This window comes from Myotis daubentonii, chromosome 1 (assembly GCF_963259705.1).
Source record: "Myotis daubentonii chromosome 1, mMyoDau2.1, whole genome shotgun sequence".
Taxonomy (NCBI): Eukaryota; Metazoa; Chordata; class Mammalia; order Chiroptera; family Vespertilionidae; genus Myotis; species Myotis daubentonii.
Window position 1 is genome coordinate 58072145 of NC_081840.1, and position 14862 is coordinate 58087006.

The window sequence follows — 14862 nt, forward strand, 5'->3', positions numbered from 1 at the left end:
GTGTACCTTAATTATATATCTGACTAATCTCTTGGCCTGGGGGGATTAAATACACATTCCTCAAAATGAACACTGGATTCGTCATCATAATTTTATTACATATCAAGAACACATTTTTTTAAAGGAAATAATAGCTCTTTCAAAGTTTAGTAAATGTTAGAGGAAAAATAAGATTGAATATCAAATATCTATTTATATCATATTGTTCTAGAACACAATGCATTAAAGATACCTTCAATTCTATAATTTTAAATTGAATTCAACAGCATATTCCATTTCATTATGAGGTACTCATGAAATCTCTCACAAATATATACTTTCAGATATAAAGCGTTTCAGGCAATTCACTGTGGCTGAATTAGTAGAAATCCATGTCACCAATTAGAAAATGTTTTTACCATACCATTCAACCCTCCTAGCTTTTCTGATATAGTATCAATGTATGGCATCAACACTAGTCTCTACCTTGCAAAACCCCTACAGGCTCTGCTCATTTCTATAAGCTGTTATGCATCACATAAAGTTGTATAAAACACAATCACTACTTAAAAAACCACAAATCTGAAAATTTCAATTGCTTTCCTACCTATCATTTTTCTATGCTTCTTCAGTAACATGAAAAAATTTTAGGCATAAAAAAAAAAAAAAAAAAAGACTGCCATGGCAGGTGTTGCTCAATGGTTGGAGCACTGGTTGCTCTCAGGTTCAATTCCCAGTCAGGACACATACCCAGGTCATGGGTTCAATCCCTGGTCAGGGTGCATATGGGAGGCAACCAATCACATGGATGTTTCTCTGTCTCTCCCTCTATTTTCCTCTCTAGAATCACTGAAAAAAGCATATGCTCAGGTGAGAATTTTTTAAAAAAAGACTAATTCTATAATGTGCCTACTACTAAACCTATCAACAACTTGCAAAGATTACTATTTAAAAGTCAATAATAGCCCTGGCTGGTTTGGCTCAGTGGATAGAGCGTCGGCCAATGGACTGATGGGTCCCGGGTTGGATTCTGGTCAAGGGCACATACTGAGATTGCGGGCTTGATCCCCAGTAGGGGGCGTGCAGGAGGCAGCTGATCAATGATTCTCTCTCATCTCTGATGTTTCTATCTCTCTCTCCCTCTCCCTTCCTCTCTGAAATCAATAAAAATACATTTTTTAAAAAATAAAAGTCAGTAATAAAACATTGAAATTAAGCATTTGACTGAAAAATCTGAGGGTTTTTTTTATTATGCCATAATTATGTTTTTTTAATGGCAACTACTGAAATTTTCAACTTACCTTAATCATCCTATGGTATATGTGCAAGGAAGCAGCCATGACTCCAACATCTCTGTCACAAAGTGCTTTCTGAAACTTAATATGGATATGTTGTACTTGATTAGGAGCAATGAGATGGAATTTGTATAATGCCAGAACAGCTTTTCTTCGTATAATCTCCCTGAAGATAAAAAATGAAATCCGAACAAACCATCTGAATTTTCAGGCATTTAATTTTAAAAGATTACAGACCAAATGATTTCAATATATTAGCTATCACTTTAATCTAAAAAGAGAAATACACATTCATTAATTTCCTTTCTTAAATGTAGGGCGCAGCTATAGGGTTAAGCCTCGGACTGACCTGCTGGCAAAGCCACCAACAAGTCCCAACTTAGAGGGCACAGTCCTCTTAGTATAATTAGGCTTGACCTTATGACCCTCCCTAGAACTTATCTGGGAAGCTAATGGGCTGAGGGAGAAGTAGCAAGTGCTGCCAAAACAGGTGAATCTCACAAGAACATTGTAACTATGGTGACCACTACCTTGTTTACCTCTGGCTATAAAATAAAGGCTCAGCTTGCCTCTGGATCTCTCTCTGTGGCCTCAGCCAGGCACAGGAAGATCCACCAAGACCCAGCTTATTCTCTTTGTCATTTCTTCATCCTTCACCGCCCTCACTCAGGCTTTCAAACCCTTGGCTGAGCTGGCTCGGCACATGTGGCGCCCAAAGCGGGGCATGAGTTCGGGGGAACTACAGTTGTCAGGTGAAAGGATGCTCCAGTGAAACAAATGCAGAAAACAAGAAGGAAGGTAAGGAGCGAAGTTCAGTGATATAACTAGGTGTAAAACATGGGAAATTCAGGATCGTATATACGTATCCATGCTTAAGGCTATGCTCCAAGCACAGGGCTGTTCTGTGAGGTATCAACAGCTTTTCGATTTGTTGGATTTTTTTTTAATATATTTTATTGATTTTTTACAGAGAGGAAGGGAGAGAGATAGAGAGCTAGAAACATCGATGAGAGAGAAACATCGATCAGCTGCCTCCTGCACATCTCCTACTGGGGATATGCCCGCAACCCAGGTACATGCCCTTGACCGGAATTGAACCTGGGACCTTTCAGTCCGCAGGCCAACGCTCTATCCACTGAGCCAAACCGGTTTCGGCGATTTGTTGGATTTTGTAAGTAAAACGGGCCCATGGTTTCCTGAGGAAGGAAAGGTAAATGTAGAGACATGGGAGAAGGTAGGAAAACAACTTAGAGACTCGTGTTTGTGCTGACACTGGACCAGCCTACATTCGGGGAATAGTATCAGCTACTGCATTCGCTTGTCAGCAGAAAAAGAAAGGGGGTGCTGTGGCAACCAATGCCACCTAGGCAGGGAAACTTCAAGCAGGGCTGGCCCCACCAAACAGTAGGGGCCTTATCCTTAACCCCACTGCAGCCTTTCCAGCCGGCTCAGTAAATCTTTATCATGCCACCCCGGGAAGCACAGGATTGGCAAGTTCTCCCTGGGATGATAGATCAGGACTCAGGCAATAGCAGAAAGAGCCAATCCTACTCTTAAAATGCAACTATAAAAACAAAAAAGGGGGGGAGAAGAATGCTGTGTGTTAAGCTGAAGAATGTTATGTGTTAAATTTTTTGAATTACAATACAGACAGAAGCCGGAAGGCATTGGGCCTCCAGTGCAATAGCCTCCACCTAGGTAGCCCAGTGGAGTGATGCACAAACCAGACAAGAGTTTTACCAGATCTAGTAATAATGTGGGGAAGAGGTTGTGTTTTGTATCTTTCCAGAAGGAGCAGCGCAGCCTATTTGAGGGCCAGGGCATTACGTGCGTCACCACAGTGGACACAGAGAAGCTCCTTGTCCCTTCATCCCTTCGCTCAAAAGACTGAGAGTTGCCCCGATGACAGCAATACGGAAAAGGAAGATGACGAAGGCTATGCAAGGGACTGAGGTGCCAACATGGGGCCAGCTGAAGAAGTTAACAACTGAGGCCCAGCAGATGGTAGAAAAACAAGATGTGGAAGCTACTCCCTCAATCATGTTTCTGGCTATGCTAGCATTGGATAGCTGCCAGTCTTCTGCAAAATTTTGCTCAGCCAAGTCTGAGGACTCTGAGTAAACCAGCAAAAGAAACTTTCATTTAGCAGAAACTCACTTATTGCTGTTTTGCATTGGCACTGTTTTGTTATTCTTACTAGTTTTAAAAATGTTAACACATTGGCATTGTTTTGTTAATAGCCAGAGCTTTATGTTTAAGTTTTAAAGACATGTTAACATGTCTGTAGTTTGGGTTTTGCATTGGCATTGTTTTGTTATTGTTTTAATAGCCAGAGTTTTGTTCATGATGCTTAAGTTTTACTGCTATTACTTAAAATCAGAGAATATCAAAATTGAGATTATTCAAAGCAATCCTCTGTGTTCTATTCAATAATTCCTTTCATAAGATTCCTAACAAATGGTCATCTAGCTTCTGCTAAATTCCATTAACAAGCAACTCATATCTTCCTAGCCAAACTATGCCATGATGAAAAATTATTTTCACGTAGAAAAAATTAACAACACACTTGTCATTAGTATTAATACTATGGTGACTGTAAACAACATCCCAATGTATTGCTAGTGGGTATTAAGCAATATTAATTAATCTGGGAGAGAACAGGTAAATGAGATCAGAAAAAAATGAACTCTGAACATGCTCAGGAATGCCTAAGCCTGGCCCTAAGTGATGGTACTAACACAAGACCTTAACACATTGTATGCGGGAAACGTATTTATACGTTTTACGTTGACTGGTAGTAGAGCGGCGCGGGACACGTATTAACACGTTTTTTATAGACTAGCGGTAGAATGCGGGTAACATATAAATACGTAAACTAAAGTTATCGTAATTTTACTGAACGTTGCCATTTGCGCAAAAAATTAGCAAAAATGGCCCGCACCACCTGTTAGCGCGCAATAAAAACTACCCGCAAACAATGTGTTAAGACACGTGGATTCGAGCTCTAAATCTGGCATGCCAAAATACAGCAGGGATTCAAAGTCGAGTCCAAACCCTGTCTCACATCTTCTTTGTGACATCCACTAGCCTACCTGTAGCTCTGTCCCATATTCTTTAGCTTCACTCTATAACATGGAATAGATATAGCCATAACTGCAGAATCAGAGTTTCAAGTCTAAACTTTAACTAGTAGAAGACAGAAAGTCCAGGATTTGAAATTAGAGTAGATGGGAAACAGTAAGAAAAAACTGAAAAGGGTAAATGGGAAGCAATAAAGAAAAAAATCAATTCCCAGAAGAATCTATCTACACTAATAAAAGACAAAGATGCTAATTGACCGTACCTTCACTGCACCCATCAGCCAATCAGAAGAGTATGCAAACTAAACTAACAAAGATAGCCATTAAATTTGCATACTGCAGGCGGGGCGGGACAGTGCGAACCACCATCCGGGCCTCCCGTGTGTGACCCGGGGCAGCGGGGCGGGACAGTGCGAGCCACCACCCGCCCCACCTCCATCCGGGCCTCCCGTGGATAAGCCAGCAGGTGATTATCCCCCAAAGGGTCCCAGACTGCGAGAGGTCACAGGCTGGGCTGAGGGACCACCCCGAGTGCACAAATTTTTGTGCACTGGGCCTCTAGTCCTATCTAATAAAAGAGAAACATGGTAATCAGCCGTACCTCCGCTACCCTTCCCATTGGCTAATCAGGGTGATATGCAAATTAACTGCCAGCCAAGGTAGCAGCCGGCAGCCAGGCAGCTTGAAGCTAACATGAGGCTTGCTTGCTTCAGTGATAGAGGAAACTAACGTTCCCCGCCTGCCTTGCCGGCCTCTGAGCTTGCAGTCTGAAACATAGTTACAAATATAGAAGCTAAACAAAACCCCAGAAACCTGCATTCAGCCCACCGGGATCTCAGAGCTGGAGTTGAAACAGTGTTTCAATTATAGAACCCAAACAAACCAGATACCTGCTTTCAGCAGCAGAGGCCTCAGAGCTGGAGCCAGAGCTAAAGCTGGCCCAGAATAAAATAAATAAATAAAGAAAGAACAAAAGGAACAGTTGGGAGCTTCAGTCACCCGCCAGCCTGAAAACAGCCCTCAGCCCTTCACCCAGACTGGCCAAGCACCCCAGTGGGGACCCCCACACTGAAGGGTGTGTGACCAGCTGCAAACAGCCATCATCCCCTCACCCAGGCTGGCCAGGCACCCCAGTGGGGACCCCCACCCTCATCCAGGACACCTTTCAGGGCAAACCAGCCAGCCCCCACCCATGCACCAGGCCTCTATCCTACATAGTAAAAGGGTAATATGCATCCCAGCACCGGGATCAGCGGAGCCACGAGGCCTCCCGGCACCGGGATCAGTGTGACAGGGGGCAGCGCCCAAACCCCCTGATTGCCCTGCAGCTCTGTGTGTGACAGGGGGTGGGGCCACAACCTCCCTATCTGCCCTGCTCTGTTCGTGACAGGGGAAGGCGCCCCAACCCCCTGATCAGCCCTGCTCTGTGCCTGATAGGGGGGAGCTCCTCAACCCCCTGATTGCCCTGCGGCTGTGTGTGTGACAGGGTGCGGCGCCCCAACCCCCCCCCACAGGCCCTGCTCTGTGTGTGACAGGGTGCAGCGCCCCAAACCCCCCCAATGGGCCCTGCTCTGTATGTGACAGGGTAGAGCCATAACCTCCCCATCGGCCCTGCCCTGAGTGTGAGAGTGGCAGCGCCCCAACCCCCTGATCGGCCCTGCTCTGTGGGTGATAGAGGGTGGCGCCCCACCCCCCCCCCCACACGGGCCCTGCTCTGTGCGTGACAGGGTACGGAGCCCCAACCCCCCTGATGGGCCCTGCTCTGTGCGTGACAGGGTACGGAGCCCCAACCTCCCTGATTGGCCCTGCTCTGTGCGTGACAGGGGGTGGCGCCGCAACCTCCCCATCGACCCTGCCTTGAGTGTGACAAGGGGCGGTGCCCTAACCCCCCAATCGGCCCTACCCTGAGCGTGACTGAGGGTGGCATCGCAACCTCCCGATCCGCCCTGCTCTGTGCATGACAGGGGGCGGCGCCCCAACTCCCCAATCAGCCCTGCTCTGAGCCCGACCAGGGGCTGCACCTAGGGATTGGGCCTGTCCTCTGTCACCCAGGAGCAGGCCTAAGCCAGCAGGTCGTTATCTCCCGAGGGGTCCCAGACTGTGAGAGGGCACAGGCCGGGCTGAGGGACCCCCTCCCCCCTGAGTGCACAAATTTTTGTGCACCGGGCCTCTAGTATCTATATAAAAGGCTAATATGCAAAGTGTCCCCTCAGGAGTTCGACTGCTCATTATGATGTGCGCTGACCACCAGGAGGCGGTGGAGAACGAAGGAAGTCCCCGGCTGGCAGCCAGCAGCCAGAGAAGAAGGCCCCAGCCAGCAGCCGGAAGGCCCCGATCGGCCCTGATTGCTGGCCAGGCCTCGGGACCCTACCCATGTATGAATTTCGTGCACCAAGCCTCTAGTTTCATATAAAGAATCAGAATGTATGATTACCACAGAGTGGTGGCATGAAAATATTATATAAAAATATGTTCTGCTATGATCAGATCAACCTATAATTATCTAAGAAAAGCTAATATATTATTTCCAGTAATTAACTGTCATTACCCAGCATTTGTTCTAACAGGTTGACATTAAAAAAAAACACATTATAACAAGTCTGAAAAACCTATAAAGTTATTCTACCATTCTTAGTGAAACTATCATTTTAGCTTTTTCTTTAAAAATACAAACCATGCCGTGATTGGTTTGGCTCAGTGGATAGAACATTGGCCTGCAGACTGAAGGGTCCCAGGTTTGATTCTGGTCAAGGGCATGTACCTTGGTTGCAGGCACATCCCCAGTAGGGGGTGTGCAGGAGGCAGCTGATCAATGTTTCTCTCTCATGGATGTTTCTAACTCTCTATCTCTCTCCCTTCCTCTCTGTAAAAAATCAATAAAATATATGAAAAAAAAAATACAAACCATGCTCAGCTAGTGTGGTTCAGTGGTTGAGCATCAACCTATGAACCATGAGGTCATGATTTGATTCTGGTCAGGGCATATGCCCAGGCTGCAAGCTCAATCCCCAGCAGGAGGTGTGCAGGAGGCAGCTGACCAATGATTCTCTCTCATCATTGATGTTTCTAACTCTCTCTCTCTCTCCCCCTCTCTGAAATCAATAAAATATGTTTTAAAAAAACAAACAGCCCTTGACGGTTTGGCTCAGTGGATAGAGTGTTGGCCTGCGGACTGAAGGGTCCAGGGTTTGATTCTGGTCAAGGGCACATACCTCAATTGCAGGCTTCCTGCCCTGGTCATGGGTGTGCAGGAAGCAACCAATCGATGTTTCTCTCTCACATCAGTGTTTCTGTTTCTCCCTCTCCTTTCTACTCTCTCTAAAAATCAATAGAAAAAATATCCTCAGGTGAGGATTTAAAAAAAAACACAAACCTATAAGTCAACAATTTATAACCTTAGAACACTAAAAACACTGACGTAAAGAGGCATAAGAAATACAGAAATGTTGAGTAACACATAAATCTTTATCAAGAATGTACGCATAACTAAAATACTATAATCACAAAGGAAAAATAGAAAATAATTGAAAATTTTTTCCTAGCTTTAAAGGTTACAAAGTTAAGAAACAAAAGAATTCAAGTATGTGGGGGGATAGGGGAGGCCAGGGAAATGTCAAGGGGGGAAAAAAAAGGAGACATATGTAATACTCTACTTTAAGCAATAAAACAAAATTTAAAAAAAAAAGAATTCAAGTATGGTGAAGACAAAAGAATTCAAGTATGGTGAAAAAACAAGCCAAGCATTAAGGAAAGAGTTACGGAACCTTACAGGATAAGATTAGCAAAATACTAAAAGTTAAGGTTTATTAGGATTTATTCTACTATAAAATAGTATTTGAATACTGCAGTTTTAATATAAAAGCATCCCCAATACACGAAGCTCTCTGCATTCATAGCATTTGAATTATTTCTAAATGTTTTCCATTATTTGACTCTATCCTCAAACCATTTTGTGGGAATTAAGGAGCTTCAAGCAACCCCACACAACCAAGGGAAAACCAGGCCCACAGCTGACTAGCGGTAGAAGTGGGAGGAAAGCCAAGGACTCCTGACACTAAGGTCCTCACTGCCTCTCAGTTTAACTTCAGAAAGCTGCCTGGTATTTTTCTAAATCCACGTAAAAATAAAGGACGATGCTATCAGGGATTTTTGTATTTTATCTGACAAAGAATATCCTCTACCTTGGTAGCACTAAGTAAGTTATAATAAATTTTTAGTATAAATTTTTGTTTTGAAATATATATAGTATATACACCTATCCAAAAGAATTTACTTACTTAGAATGTTGAAGTTTATCTTCTATTAATGGAAGAACAGCTGGAATCATTTCTTGAGGGAAAATCTGGCTAACGATAGTAAGTGCCATACATACTTCCACCAGGTTAGTGCTCTGCAAGTCCTGACACAATCATTAAGCAAAGAAAACATTCAGTGCAAAGTTTAAAACTAGGTATAGTGAGCGCAACATTGCAATGGCCCCACTTACTTAATAGTTTTCTACTAACTTTATAATTAAGTTGTACATTTACCTCATCTTTTATAGAAATATCTCTGTTTCATTTGCTTTAACAGTCAATAAATAAACACAGCCAAAAAGCAATTGATCCAAAAGGAAACTGTATTTCTGTTCTGACACTGGCCCAAGTAGTTTCCTTTAGAACAGCTTTTAAAACCTTTGTAAACTAATAGCAAACCAACTTTATGAATTGTCCTTGTTAAACAATGAGCGAAAGTTTAAAAGGAAGTAATTCTCAAATATTCTATATAATAAAACCCTAATATGCAAATCGACTGAACAGCAGAATGACCAATTGCTATGACATGCACTGACCACAGGGGGCAGACGTTCAACGCAGGAGCTTCCCCCTGGTGGTCAGTGCACTCCCAGAGTGGGAGCACCACTCAGACAGAAGCTGGACTCATGGCTGGCGAGTGCAGCGGCAATAACAGGAGCCTCTCCCACCTCTGCTGCAGGTAGGCAGTAAGGAGCAAGGGGTCCCGGACTGCGAGAGCACCAGACTGCGAGAGGGACGTCTGATTGCTGGCTTAGGCCTGATCCCCAGGAAGACCAGGCTTAAGCCAGCAGGCAGACATCCCCTGAGGGGTCCCAGACCACAAGAGGGTGCAGGCCAGGCTGAGGACACCCCCCGCCCCCGCCGTGCACAATTTCGTGCACCAGGCCTCTACTATACAATAAAAGGCATGAATTCATACATACTTAGATATGCACAAATTTTATTAATCATTCTAACAGAAAACGAAAAACTATTTTTAAGTTTGGAAAAATTTAAGCTACTAAATTAATCTTAATAGAGTATAAGACTTAAAATTCAGAAAGTACTATACACACACAGACTCACACATCAAAAGACTGACACAAAGTAAACAGGAAAATACTCAACAATTCAATTATACTTCATTACCAATTTTGATTAAAAATTTAACAGGAGCCCTAGCCAGTTTGGCTCAGTGGATAGAAGGATACTCGGTTCAATTTGGGTCAAGGGCAAATGCCCAGGTTGCAGGTTCGATCCCCAGCAGGTGGCATGCAGGAGGCAGCCTATCAATGATTCTCTCTCATCACTGATGTTTCTATCTCTCTCGCCCTCTCCCTCCCTCTCTGAAATCAATAAAAATATATTTTCAAAGAAATAATTTTTTTAAAAATTTAACAGGAAAAAATATTGTGAGTATGGATTAAATTGTGTTTTTATTATCTGTACATTCCAGTTCCAATTATATTCTACTAGAGGCCCGGTGCATGGATTCATGCACCAGTGGGGTCCCTCAGCCTGGCCTGCGGGGATCAGGTTGAAACCAGCTCTCCGACATCCCCTAGGGGTCCTGGATTGTGAGAGGGTACAGGCCAAGCCAACGGACTCCACCAGTGCACGATCAGGGCAGGGGAGGGACTCCAGGAGGGCTCCAGGGCATGTCAGTCCGAATCGCCCAGTCTCAATGGCTGAACCCCAGCAGCAAGCTAACCTACCAGTTGGATCTTCTGCCCCCTGTTGGTCAGTGCACATCACAGTGACTGGTTGAACAGTCGAATGAATGGTTAGACACTTAGCATATTAGGTTTTTATTATAAGGGTTACTTTTAGAATTTAAAATAATTATTCAGTTTACATCTCATCCCTTTAGAACATATCCCAGAGAAAGAGACAACAACATGGAAATATCCAGAACTAAGAGTCTGGAGAACTGAGTTTTAAGTCTAACAACAGCAGCAGTAGCTATTACTACTTTCATAGTGTTTTGTACAACCTTCACAACTTGGTTAAGTTCTATTATTATCCCCATTTTGCAGATACAGACACTGATCTAAAAGATCTAAAATAAATAAATAAATAAATAAATAAATAAAAGGATTTTTCTACACCCATTCTGTAAACCTACCTTCTTCCAAAAATATCTAATTCAATATGACTAAGGAAAAATGTCAGGTGCCTGCAGAAATAATTTCTGACTTCATAATAACCAACATACAATACAGTACCTTTACAACTGTATTCACAAGGAGAAGCAACAGTTCATGACTTTCATGTAGAAATAAAGACACTGCCAAATAACCTATAAAATTTGAAGGGAAAAGTCTCATCACAATGTTCCCAAGAATTTAAACAAAGCAATCATATATTCCAAAATTAAGTGTCAAAGATACCAGTTGTAGGTAAATATGAAAACAAATTGTAAAATATGAAGATCAAAACCTCTAGTAAGGAAGATTTCAAGAGTTCTTCATCCTGAAATATTCCAGAATTACATATTTCATAGGATATACCTAAAGTGGAAAAGAGACTGTGTGCACCAACTTAAAGCCATGTAGACATTAGAAATACAAGCTATGTTTTGTGCATATCTCTACACAATCCATCAGAACATTTTCTGTCCTGTAGCCAAACACAGAGTTACTCAAAAACTAATAGCTACTAGTGTGTTACTGGCTATCTGTGTTGTTGAATGAGCTACCACCTAATATCAAGCCATATGATGTAAATCATATACTAAGCCATAAACAATACCTTATTTCCTCAATTTGAAGACATACTAGTCACCCTTCATACTGGAACATTTGTTAGACAGTTACTATGGGTCAACTACATTACAAGCCTCACCTCATTTAATCCTCACAACTCTATGAGATAGATATTATTATCCCTGATATAATGATGAAGCCCCCAAATGGTAGTTGCCCAAGATCTATACCTATTACAAGGCAGAGAGCCAGGGCTCAACCTAGCCAGGAAGAGTTAGTTCATGTTTTTAACCCCTATGTTGTTCTTTCTCTCCACATAGTCTACTGTGAGGCCCTATCCCCTGAATCCTGTCGTCATTGTTTTTCATTCTTCCCAACTCTTTTCAGCCCTTTCATTAGGGTTTCTATTGTTAAGTATACCCATCATTACCCAGCGCCTACACTATATGTGTGTGTTTGGGAACATGGGAAAAATATGGAAAGTTCCTATTCTGAGTCCCTTGAGATGTTGCTTTCAGGTGTATCCTCTGCTTGGCTGAAATAAATTTATAAAAATTCTCTACAAGTTTGGATGTTTTTCTGTTGACACTATCATCAGAGACTGGGAGTTGATGCCAAATGGATCTGTACAGAAACCTATTAAAAGAAGCTCTGGAGAGGATTAAAAATGGCGGCGGAATAAGTGCATGCTGCACGGGCAGGCTCCCAGGAACAAACTTGAATTACAACTAAAATACAGAAAAACTTTCTGAATAATCAATGGGAAACTCGCTGGAGAGAACCCTGATACCCAAGGACCAAAAGTGGAGACTAAACAGAGACTGGTAGCAGGGGCAGAGGCACGAAAGGGCTGTCTGGGCACCCACAGACAGCAACTGAAGTTCCAGAGAGGTATTTCAGCTGTGGGGAGTTGCCACTGAGAACTCTGCGGTCTAATCCCCAAGCTGGGCCCTCCCCCAACCCCTAGCAGAGAGCACCAGAATTGAGAAGGGGACCCACATAACTTCATGGATTGGTAGAATCAACATCATTAAACTGTCCGTACTATCCAAGGCAATCTAGATTCAATGCAATCCCCATTAAAATACCAAGGGCATATTTCACAGAGCTAGAACAAATACTCCAAAAATTTATATGAAATCAAAAAAGGCCCTGAATAGCTGCAGCAATCTTGAAAAAGAAAAACAAAGTTGGAGGAATTACAATACCAGATTTCAAGCTATACTACAAAGCCACCGTAAGCAAAACAGCCTGGTACTGGCACAAGAACAAGCACATAGAAATGGAACAGAACAGAGAACTCAGGAAATCGACACAAGCCATTACACTCAATTAATATTTGACAAAGGAGGCAAAAGCATACAATAGAGTCAAGATAGTCTCTTCAATAAACAGCGGTGGGAAAATTGAACAGATACATGCAAAAAAAATGAAATAGACCACCAACTTACACCATACACAAGAACAAACTCAAAATGGATAAAAGACTTAAATTTAAGTCGTAAAACCATAAAAATCCTAGAGGAAACCATAGGCAGCAAAATCTCAGACATCTCTCATAGCAATATGTTTATGGATACATCTCCTAAGGCAAAAGAAACTAAGGAGAAAATAAACAAATGGGACTACATCAAAATAAAAAGCTTCTGTACAGCAAAAGAAACCATCAACAGAACGAAAAGGGAGCCCACTGTATGGGATAACATATTTGGCAATGATACATCTGAAAATGGTTAATATCCAAAATATATAAGGAACTTAAAGGAAGACAAACAATCCAATTTAAAAATGGGCAAAGGACCTAAATAAACACTTCTCTAAAGAGGACATACAGATGGCCAAGAGACATGTGAAAAAATGCTCAAAGTCACTGATCATCAGAGAGATGCAAATTAAAACAACAATAAGGTATCACCTCACACCTGTCAGAATAGCTACCATCAACAAATCAACCAATGACAAGTGCTGGCGAGGATGTGGAGAAAAGGGAACCTTAGTATACTGCTGGTGGGAATGCAGACTGGTGCAACTGTTAGGTCTAATCAAATAATTGAATCGATGCCCACTCCCCTGGGAACTGACCTTTAGGCCACTTCACAATGGACATTTCACTTGCTTAGACCACATTCCACTTGCTAAGACCATTATCTCTCCCCTCCGGAGTTTTCCAGAATCCAGACCTGCACAGAGAATTCTCCACCCAGAAAAAGCCAGCCTAGAGTCCTTTAAAAACCTCTGGAGCTCAGCTCATCTGGTATCCAGATGACCTAATCTATACTAATAAAAGGGTAATATGCTAATTAGACCAGACATCTTCCAGATGTCTTTCCAGACAAAGCCACAGTGGCGGGGGCCAAGGCAGAGATGGTTAGGGGTGATCAGGCTGGCTGGGGAGAGCAGTTAGGGGCAGTCAGGTCAGCAGCAGAGCACAGTTAGGAGTGATCTGGCCAGCGGGGTAGGACAGTTAGGGGCGATCAGGCTAGCAGGGGGAGCGGTTAGGGGGCAATCAGGCCGGCAGTGGGGAGAGGTTAGGGGGCAATTAAGCCAGCAAGGAAGCAGTTAGGGGGTGATCAAGCCGGCAGGGGAGCAGTTAGGAGCCAGTGGTCCCGGATTGCGAGAGGGCGGGATCGGGCCTAATCCGACAGTCAAACATCCCCTGAGGGGTCTCGGATTGGAGAGGGTGCAGGCCGGGCTGAGGGATTCCCCTGCCCACACCGCCCATGCACAAATTTCATGCACCAGACCTCTAGTAAATTTATAATTCTTCACCCCTTTTGGCCTCGTGCATTTCTCCTTTGGTGACCCTAACAGCAACCATTATGAAAAACAGTATGGAGTTTCCTTAAAAAATAAATATGGAACTGCCATTTGACCCAGTGATCCCACCTCTTGAATATATCCTAAGAAACCCGAAACAGCCCTAACCGGTTTGGCTCAGTGGATAGAGCGTCGGCCTGCGGACTCAAGGGTCCCGGGTTCGATTCTGGTCAAGGGCATGTACCTTGGTTGTGGGCACATACCCAGTGGGGAGTGTGCAGGAGGCAGCTGATTGATGTTTCTTTCTCATCAATGTTTCTGACTCTCTATCGCTATCCCTTCCTCTCTGTAAAAAAAACAATAAAATATATTAAAAAAAAAAAAAAAGAAAGAAACCCGAAACACCAATCAGAAAGAATGTATGCACCCCTATGTTCATAGCAGCATAATTTACAATAGCTAAGATCTGAAAACAGCCCAAGTGCCCATCAGTAGATGAGTGGATAAAAAAGCTGTGGTTCATTTATACCATGAAATACCATGCAGCAATAAGAAAAGAAGAATCTCTTACCCTTTGAGACAGCACGGAGGGACTTGGAGAGTATCATGCTAAGTGAAATAAGTCAGTCAGAGAAAGACAAGTATCACATGATCTCACTCATATGTGAAATCTAAGTAACAAAATAAACTGATGAACGGAGTGGATCCAGAGACATGGAAGCATGGAACAGAGTGTGGAATCTCAGAGGAAAGGCGGAGGAAGGTGGGTGGC

The 14862-nt window shown here is 43.1% G+C and overlaps 1 protein-coding gene across 4 annotated transcripts in view; it reads right to left on the reverse strand.

Annotated features, from left to right (window-relative positions):
* Positions 1-14862, reverse strand: part of AP4E1 (adaptor related protein complex 4 subunit epsilon 1) — a 75217-nt gene that overhangs the window by 47543 nt on the left and 12812 nt on the right. For 3 of the 4 annotated variants that reach the window (XM_059701423.1, XM_059701412.1, XM_059701431.1), the window contains 3 exons: positions 10854-10927; positions 8632-8753; positions 1281-1440 (listed from right to left, as the gene is read on the reverse strand). In XM_059701423.1, coding sequence (XP_059557406.1) covers positions 1281-1440; positions 8632-8753; positions 10854-10927 — 356 coding nt within the window. The remainder of the gene's footprint in view (positions 1-1280; positions 1441-8631; positions 8754-10853; positions 10928-14862) is intronic. The other variant, XM_059701439.1, reaches the window with a different exon arrangement.